General features: G+C 39.2%; 1 protein-coding gene across 3 annotated transcripts; it reads left to right on the top strand.

The window, feature by feature from the left end:
* The first annotated feature begins 350 nt into the window (after positions 1–350).
* atp5f1c (ATP synthase F1 subunit gamma) lies at positions 351–9,029 on the top strand. Of its 3 annotated transcripts, none has more exons than XM_033614355.2 (9): positions 351–443; positions 1,014–1,048; positions 2,753–2,884; positions 2,980–3,187; positions 3,348–3,491; positions 6,394–6,458; positions 6,572–6,727; positions 8,067–8,163; positions 8,894–9,029. In XM_033614355.2, exons 1-9 carry the CDS (start codon positions 403–405, stop codon positions 8,895–8,897), a joined length of 882 nt encoding a protein of 293 aa, XP_033470246.1. In that variant the 5' UTR covers positions 351–402; the 3' UTR covers positions 8,898–9,029. The 3 variants fall into 3 exon arrangements, with proteins under 3 accessions (XP_033470246.1, XP_078021521.1, XP_033470247.1); XM_078165395.1 differs by lacking the exon at positions 8,894–9,029 and adding an exon at positions 8,389–8,410; XM_033614356.2 differs by lacking the exon at positions 8,894–9,029 and having other exon boundaries at positions 8,067–8,167.
* The last annotated feature ends 734 nt before the right edge of the window (positions 9,030–9,763 follow it).

The raw sequence follows: 9,763 nt of genomic DNA, 5'->3' as shown, positions 1-9,763 counted from the left end.
TCTATTTTCTTTAACATTTCTTTGTTCAGCTTTGTTGACCTTGGTCGTAGCTGTTATGTCTATTTATCCAAATACTAAAATATAAATATTTACATTAAAAAAATAAAAATAAAAAATCCCCGGATGTCAGGTCAAGTCAATGTTAATTGTACAGCGCATTTCATAAACAGGTAAACTCAATGCGTTTTACAGTAAAACATAGAAAACATTAAACATAAAGACATGTACGCATGTTTGCTCAGTAAACACGAATCTTATGATTTATTTAAACAATGTAAAAGTTACTTAGTGTACATCTCTGTTCAACGATGTTTCTGTCAGTCCCTGAATGCAGCATTCGGCCATTTTGCCTTTAACCTGCGCCTGCGCAGTCCTGCGTGTCTGACCTTCATAGGAGTAACCATGTTCGCCAGAACCAGCGCGTTGGTGTTCTCCCCACAATGGTAAATCAAAACTATTTAAATACTTCCACAACAATCTTTAGCAGTGTCGTCACTGTGTGCACTGAAAAAGATATGTGATTGAAATAAGTTTGTAACGTCTTGTCTGTAACGCGCAGTTATTGAACGCAAGGACGTGCTAACGTGGAGGCCGCGGCTAATGAATGACACCGGTGTGCTGCACTCAATGGACAACTTAAGCTAATGCTAGCTAATCTGACACGTACTGGCTAAAACACTCTGACATTGTGCGAGAAGCTCGTGAAGAGAGTGAAAATTTCCCCAATGACTGACTTTTGTGTCACTGCATGATCTTACACACACTACAATCACACCGCTAGTAAGCTAGTGCTAACAGCTTAAGCTAACTTGTGCAGCAGTTACAAAGCTAACTCATGCTAGTAGCGCACTTGCAGCGCTAGCTAGCAACGAAGCAAATGTTCATGTTTCAATACCTGTAACGAGTTTGTATTAACGTGGTTCAAAGCTGTTGTTAATGTTAAACTCTGTTGGTAATGTTACATGTTGATAAAGCTAGCAGCTAAAGCTAACCTGCACCGTTTCTGTTCACAGTGGGCAGGTCAGGAACATGGCTACCCTGAAGGACAGTAAGTACTTTTGTGTACTACTCTCTTTATGTGCATAGATGACAACATAACAACAGGTTACAGACCATAATCAAACACTGACAACACCACAGATGCAACATTTTCATAGTGTCTGCTAAAATCTGGTATAGTATGAGGGAAATAATACTCAGTTTGTGCACCTGTACGCAGCAAGAAAGTGGGGTTTAATATATTTTGTTGTGGTCTATTTTGGTTGAAGGTGATGCATGCAGCTGTAGGACTGTAGGATACTTTGAGGGGAATAAGTACCATTAATTTATAAAACTGAAGGTGATGAAAATGCATGTGATTTGAGAGACGGAGGAGTAAAAATGTTGGACAGTTAACAAGGGATTTGACCAATTTAAAGCCGTGGTTTTTGGCTCTGTGGGTGGAAGTAACAAATATTGCTGGCTTTGAACAGTAACTGTTAGTTGGGTGTTGTGAATGATAAATGGAGGACAGTGGACAGTAACACGGCCCAGCTGCTATCAGAGCAACACTGTCAGACTAACTGACAATTTCTCACTTGTTAATCACCAGTATTAATCTGTAAGCATTTTCATCACTTGCGTTTTTATTTTTGATTATTTGTTACTGTAGCCCTTGAGGCCACTTTCCTTAGATGGCAATTTTGCGTTGTAATGCAGAAATTACGACAAGGGGAAATGATGAACACAGTTTATTTATCTTCAAGGAGAAAATTCATTTCCACAACAGGTGCATACATATGACAAACGAGTAACATACAAAGTGCATATCATAAAGACAAAAAACATGGATTGGCATTCGATACGTCAGCTTTAAAATAATGAAATCACCTGGTTATTTTTAGCTTTGTTCATTTAATGCTTTTTTCATTATGCTTGCATTTAGGGCTGACACTAACGATTATTTTCATTGTCGACTAATCTGTCGATTACTTCTTTGATTAGTCAACTAATCATTTCATCGAAAAATGTGTTAAAATGTTGAAAAATGGCGGTCTATCTCGCCCAAAACCCAAAATTACGTCATCTAATGTCTTGTTTCATACTCACGCCAAGGGGTTTTAGTTCACTGTCACGGGAGAGTGTGTAAAGCTGCCAGTATCTGAACGTAAGAAGCTGCAATAAGAGTATTTTGGGGGACTTTAATAGTACTGTTCTATGAAAAATGACTCAAACCAATTAGTCGATTAATCGTGGCAGCCCTACTTGCATTGTCATCACCTCCATATTTATCAATATAAATTAGTTAGATGCCAAAAGATTGTGATTTCATTGTTGAATGTTGCCATAACAATATTACCTGGGATAAACAGATATTAAAGTGTGTTCAGTTCTGACTTTCTGCTGATTTCAGTTTACTGCTAAGATACAACAAATATCTTGTTGAATTAAAAAAGTAAACTATTTAATGTAGTCTTTTATTGAACAAATTTAACACCAAACTAATCACAAAAAGCACCAATAATAATGTGATAGTTACATTTTTAAGTGCACTTTTCTACTCATACTCTCTTAACAAACACAAAAAAATCCCAAAGTTGCTGTCTTCTGCAGTGCATTTTTCATTTACAAAGTGTCCCTGAGTGACAGGAAAGAAATGATCATTAAGTTTTCAGATAGGTTAATGTAGTTCAGTGTGCTGGTCAGGTTTATATTAGAGTTTCAATATAATCAAACTGGTGTCAGTCTGAGTAATATCTTCTCTTCTCTCCAGTCACCATTCGGTTGAAGTCCATCAAGAATATCCAGAAAATCACCAAGTCCATGAAGATGGTGGCCGCTGCCAAGTATGCTCGTGCTGAGAGGAGCCTGAAACCTGCCAGAGTGTACGGCTCTGGTGCTCTGGGTATGTTCAAGTTGCCGCCATGTTGTCTCTCACTTTGCTAGATGGTGTGATCTAAAGTTTTCGACACTGGACTAATTCTCCTCTCTGCTCTCCAGCCCTGTACGAGAAGGCCGACATCAAAGCGCCGGAGGACAAGGCGGTCAAGCACTTGATCGTCGGTGTGACTTCTGACCGTGGGCTCTGTGGTGCCATCCACTCTGGTATAGCCAAGGCCATCAAGAACGAGATCAATATCCTGACCAGCGCTGGCAAGGAGGTCATGGTGGTCAATGTGGGAGACAAGCTGAGAGGCCTGCTGCACAGGTACGACGGGGAACTGAGCCTCCTGAAGTTCATCCTCGTAATGAATTGGTGATGAATTAGTGTGCAAGGTTTCTGTGTGCGAAAACACAGATCAAAGAATGAAGTGTGCAGGTGATGATTGTTTTTCTGTACTAATATAATCCTCGCTGTTCCTCATCAGAACTCATGGGAAGCACATCATCTTCAACTGTAAGGAAGTCGGCCGTAAGCCCCCCAGCTTCGGCGATGCCTCCATTGTCGCCACCGAGCTGCTCAACTCTGGATATGAATTTGACCAGGGTGCTGTGTTCTTCAACAGATTCAGGTACGACACTCAGTTTGTACTCTATTTTTCTTTATTTGGATTTGTATTAGAGGTCGACCCACAGTGGATTAATAAAGGCTGTTATAGTAATGATAGTTTGGAGCAGGAGATTGTGGACGAATTGGCCAATATCAGCACCCCAACACTTTTGGACATAATCAGTCTTTAACTTTATCAGAAACTGGATAACTATCTACAAAAATAAATCTGAATGCCTGAATATTAAACTCAAAGTAATAAATACCTGAATAGAAATCTGTAACTGACCATCAAATAAACTATAACAAAATTATTGAGTGGGGGTGATTTTTATGTTTTGAGCTTTTTTCAACCTGAGATTGTCAGTTTCACAGTGACATGACCGTGACTTTGTGCATGGAGCTTAGTTACTATAAGTTAGTTAAAGTTACTTAAAAGTAAAGTCAGGCCTGTCGCTATAATTACTTTATCGACTCATCATTCGATATGATATGACCTCGATCTTACCCGCTGTTTTTACATGTGTGTTTGTATACATAAGAATGTCTCCAACATTTTAGCCAGTATGATGCCAGATTAAAATGCAGGGTTTTCCTGACCATTTTGAGACTTGGGTGCAGCAATTTTTACCTCTTTTTTTTTCTCTCTCTCTCTCTCTCTCTCTCGCTCTCCACTCCGCCAACTTGTGCAGCTCCAAAGAAAATAACACAACACTTCAGAGACAACACAGTGTAGCTTACCGATAGCTAGTCTTTTACACAGACACCGATGACGAAAACTTTACTTATCCCGTGTGGGCAATTCAGTTTACAGCTCCTAGATCAATAATTACCCCCCCCCCCCCCCAAACGAATGTCCCCTGACTCCCATTCCGCAGTGAGGGAGGCTAGTCACGCAAGACTAACCCATAGCCTGCAGCTAAAACAAAGAGTCCTGACCGTCGTTAGCTTGGCAACTCCCGTCGTTAATAGTTTTACCTTCCAAAATCCTCCACTCTATAAAGCCACCAGCTTCCAGGCGGTGTTGCCAGTGTAGCTGCGGTGTTCTCAGGCTTCGCTAAGCTTGTCTATTTGTCACAAGGCATCGTTTGATGTCCAAATGTTGTATTAGGTCTCAGACAGACTAGAATTTTATATATACTTTTCTTGTATGCGTGAACAACTTAACTTTTTAAAATGGTAAATATTTTTTTATATTCCAATGTCTAGATATTCTTAAGAATTAAAAGTTCACTGCTCTTTTAAAGGGAACAAAATTAGCTACAGTGCCCTCCAAAAGTATTGGAACAGTGAGACCAATTCCTTTATTTTTGTTGTAGACTGAAAATATTTGGGTTTGACATTAAAAGATGAATATGAGACAAGAGATCAACATTTCAGCTTTCATTTCCAGGTGTTTACATCTGGATCTGATACACAGCTTAGAAGATAGCACCTTTTGTTTGAACCCACCCATTTTTCATGAGAGCAAAAGTATTGGAACATGTGACTGACAGGTGTGTTTTGTTGCCCAGGTGTCTCCCAGTTACATTGATTATTCAAACAATAAATAGCACTGAATGTCTGACCTCAGTTTCAGATTGGGTACGATAGGTTTTGCCTGTGCAGACTGCATTTAGAGGTGGAACCAACATGAAAACTGAGAGCTGTCTATGGGTGAAAAAGAAGCAATTGTGAATCTGAGAGAAGATGGACAATCAATCAGAGCCATTGCACAAACACTGCCCATAGCCAGTATAACCATTTGGAATGTCCTGAAGAGGAAAGAAACCACTGGTGTACTAAGCAACAGACGTCGAACAGGTAGACCAAGGAAAACATCAGCAGTTGATGACAGAAACATTGTGAGAGCTGTAAAGAAAGACCCTAAAACAACTGTTAGTGACATCAGCAACAACCTCCAGAGGGCAGGAGTGAAGGTATCACAATCTACTGTTCGCAGAAGACTTCATGAACAAAAGTACAGAGGCTACACCAGAAGATGCAAACCACTCATTAGCAAGAAGAATAGGAAGGCCAGGCTGGAATTTGCCAAAAGGTACAGAGATGAGCCTCAAAAATTCTGGGAAAAAGTTTTATAGACTGATGAGACAAAGATTAACTTTTTCCAAAGTGATGGAAAAGCGAAAGTTTGGAGAAAGAAAGGATCTACTCATGATCCCAAACATACAAGCTCATCTGTGAAACACGGTGGAGGTAATGTCATGGCTTGGGCTTGCATGGCTTCTTCTGGGACGGGCTCTTTCACCTTCATTGATGATGTAACACATGATGGCAGCAGCAAAATGAACTCAGAAGTCTACAGAAACATTTTGTCTGCTAATTTAAAGAAAGATGCAACCAAACTGATTGGGAGATCCTTCATCATGCAGCAAGATAACGACCCAAAACACACTGCCAAAACAACAAAGGAGTTCATCAGGGGCAAGAAGTGGAAGGTTTTAGACTGGCCAAGTCAGTCTCCAGACTTAAACCCAATAGAGCATGCATTTTACCTGCTGAAGAGGAGACTGAAGGGAGTAACCCCCCCAAAACAAACAACAGCTGAAAGAGGCTGCGGTGAAAGCCTGGAAAAGCATCACAAAAGAAGAATGCAAAAGTTTGGTGATGTCAATGGGTCACAGGCTTGATGCAGTTATTGAAAGCAAAGGATTTGCAACGAAATATTAAGTCTCATTCACTTTAATCTAATTTAAGTTTATATGTTCCAATACTTTTGCTCACCTAAAAATTTTGTGTTCCATTACAAATAATGCTGTCTTCTAAATTGTGTATCAGATCCAGATGTAAATACCTGGAAATAAAAGCTGAAATGTTGAAACATTTCAAGTTGCACAACCTGAGAGATCGACATAAATTTGAAATGTGTAAAAATACTATATCACATTATTCATGTAAAATACATTTCCCTCTCTCTGATACAGGTCTGTCATCTCCTACAAGACCGAACAGAAGCCTTTGTTTTCCACAGAGACAGTTGCTAACGCAGGTATGGTTGTTGTTGTTGTTGTTGTTGTTGTTGTTGTTGTTGTTGTTTTGAAAAGTTAAAGGCACATCCTCGGGTACAGAGAGATGCTGAACATCTGTAACCCTCCCCAACAGAAAACCTGAGCATCTATGATGACATTGATGCTGACGTGCTGAGGAACTACCAGGAGTTCGCTCTGGTCAATGTCATCTACCTGGCCCTGAAGGAGGGCTCCACTGCTGAGCAGAGTGCCAGGATGACCGCTATGGACAGCGCCAGCAAGAACGCCTGTAAGACTTCCTGCCGAACACATTTACCATCTCTATCTCTGTCCTAATACTCACACCTGCAGTACCTGAGAGTAGCCGAACACCCACTCGTGACGTATTTCTGGTGATTGCCATAGTGTCTAAATGTCTGTTTAGACCAGGGATATCTGAAGTTTATGTCCAGTTACAAACATTTCCTAACCTTTTTATCAAATGAAATCAACAACACACATTTCCATGTCACTTAAACAGTTTTTATTGTCCGTTGTCACAGTGGGATGCTCTTCATATGCAGACACATTTAACACATAGGGAAACAAATCGCTGTATTAGTCGTAAAGTAAATGAAAACAGGACACAATCTGAATAAAATCTGTTAGGGAAAAAACCCAGCTTTGAGCAGCTCCCTTTTCTCTGTTCACATGTTCTTCATGTTCACATCATGAAGAGATAGAAACAGGCCTGTGACTGCTCTGCCACGAGTTTGAATCTTGGCTTGAGTGGAGTTTGTGTCATTCTCATACGTGTTGGTGCTCATTGAAACGGTACTAGGTTTTAATGTTTATAGCAGAGAAATCTGACCTACAGCTATACTGTGACATTTCGCTAATTTTTTGGACGACATACTATACTGTGACTTTTTTGATCAAATTTTGGACGACATGCTATACTGTGACTTTTTTGATCATACTTTGGACGACATACTATACTATGACTTTTTTGATCAAATTTTGGACGACATGCTATACTGTGACTTTTTTGATCATACTTTGGACGACATACTATACTATGACTTTTTTGATCAAATTTTGGACGACATGCTATACTGTGACTTTTTTGATCAAATTTTGGACGACATACTATACTGTGACTTTTATCACATTTTGGACGACATACTATACTATGACTTTTTTGATCACATTTTGGACGACATGCTATACTGTGACTTTTTTATCACATTTTGGACGACATACTATACTATGACTTTTTTGATCATACTTTGGGCGACATACTATACTATGACTTTTTTATCATGTTTTGGACGACATACTATACTATGACTTTTTTGATCAAGTTTTGGACGACATACTATACTGTGACTTTCTTATCACATTTTGGACGACATACTATACTATGACTTTTTTATCACATTTTGGACGACATGCTATACTGTGACTTTTTTATCACATTTTGGACGACATACTATACTGTGACTTTTTTGATCAAGTTTTGGACGACATACTATGCTATGACTTTTTTGATCATATTTTGGATGACATACTACTATGACTTTACATACTAAAGTAAAAACGTTAAACATTGTGACGGTAACTAATACATTTGTCTCTCCCTTCCTCAGCTGAGATGATTGACAAGCTGACCCTCACCTTCAACCGTACCAGACAGGCTGTCATCACCAAGGAGCTCATTGAGATCATCTCTGGAGCTGCTGCTCTGTAAGTATTTGCTGTGTTTTCTTTCTCTTCTATCACTTAATAATGTGCAGATTTTCCTCAGTAACTCAACCCATCATTGTATTCCTCCATCCCTACAAAAACTTTTCTTAGACTCTTTTCTCATCTATGCATGTCTTTATAAATTTCCAGAAGCTATCACATTCTTGCATGTCTCTTTCTCCTCTCTGACGAAATCTATTCCTCCTCATCCTTTTCTGAACTCAGGAACTGAGGCTTGTTTTAACAGAGGAGGTAACACTGTAGAGTAGACTGTAATGTTAGGATCCCTTCTTGGCTAGTTTGACCAGCAACCTATGTAGAAATGTTAAGCATAAATTCTTTTATCCAAACCCTAGATGGGGGCTGATATTTTTTTTTTCAAACTGAAATTGCAATAAAGTTTTCTATAATATAACTAACACCACATCACATACACTCAACTGATCTTTCATGCTGGCCAGTGGCTGGATGAAATGAGATGAACTGCAGAATTTCTGTGAATATTTATTTAAAAACATAACATTGCAAAAAAACCAAACAAAGCTGAGCAGAGTAAACATTATAATTTGTACAACATAATACATCACACAAACAAACATGTTGTTATCAATTGGATAAATGAATACAATAGTTCAGCCCTAGTCTAGATGCCTTTTAGACTGAGTTTTCACCCTGTCCCCAGCCATATTGAACACTGTTCTTACCTTTTTTTTTTTCTCTTTCTCTGCAGATAAACGGGCAAGACCTTCGTTTCCATTACCTTTAGCTCTTCAAAGTACTTCAGGCACGTGTTGTCCAGAGTCTATGAACATATGTGCTTCTATTTGTAAAATATATGGAGAAAATAAACCTCTTACACAACCTTATGCTTTTCATCTGTATGTGTTTTTCATCACAATAACTGCTGTTGACTGAGAACTGTGAATCTTGATGCATCAGTCTTATGGAATCCATCCTCCAAACGTGTTACTTGATGGAAATAAAATATTTCTAAGGTAAGCCAGTGAATGATGTCTCTTTACTCCTGTTTGGGAAAAGACACTGTTCGGGTCCTAAAGATGGTAAGTGTACTATGACATTTTTATCACTTTATCCCTTTTTTCAACATGCTATGTACTATGACTTTTTTCGACATGCGATACTATTGAGTGTGCTGACATACTGCATCTCTGTGCGGCTCTCCAGCTGTACCATGGCACACAAGATGGCACTACAAAGGGTCATTAACACTGCCCAGAAATTAATTAGCCATCCTCTCCCCTCCCTGTAGGACCTCTACAGTACTCGCTGTCTCAGGAGAGCACATAACATCCTGAGAGACTGCACACACCCAGGACACCGGATGTTTGAGCTGCTGCCCTCTGGCAGGAGATTCAGGGCACTGAAGTCACGGACAAATAGACTCAGGGATAGCTTTTATAATGGCAATAGCACTAATAAATATAAACCACATCTGACTAGCTGCCCTTTTTCTTCAAAAATGGGTCATGTGCAATGAACAATATATTTATCACCAACAATAATCTATTTACCACCTGCACTTTAGATCACACTTAAGTGTATATTTTGTATATGTTGGATTATATATATTCTTCTACCC

Source organism: Epinephelus lanceolatus, chromosome 23 (genome assembly GCF_041903045.1).
Source record: "Epinephelus lanceolatus isolate andai-2023 chromosome 23, ASM4190304v1, whole genome shotgun sequence".
In the NCBI taxonomy this organism is placed as follows: Eukaryota; Metazoa; Chordata; class Actinopteri; order Perciformes; family Serranidae; genus Epinephelus; species Epinephelus lanceolatus.
This window is presented reverse-complemented; position numbering and strand designations above follow the sequence as displayed.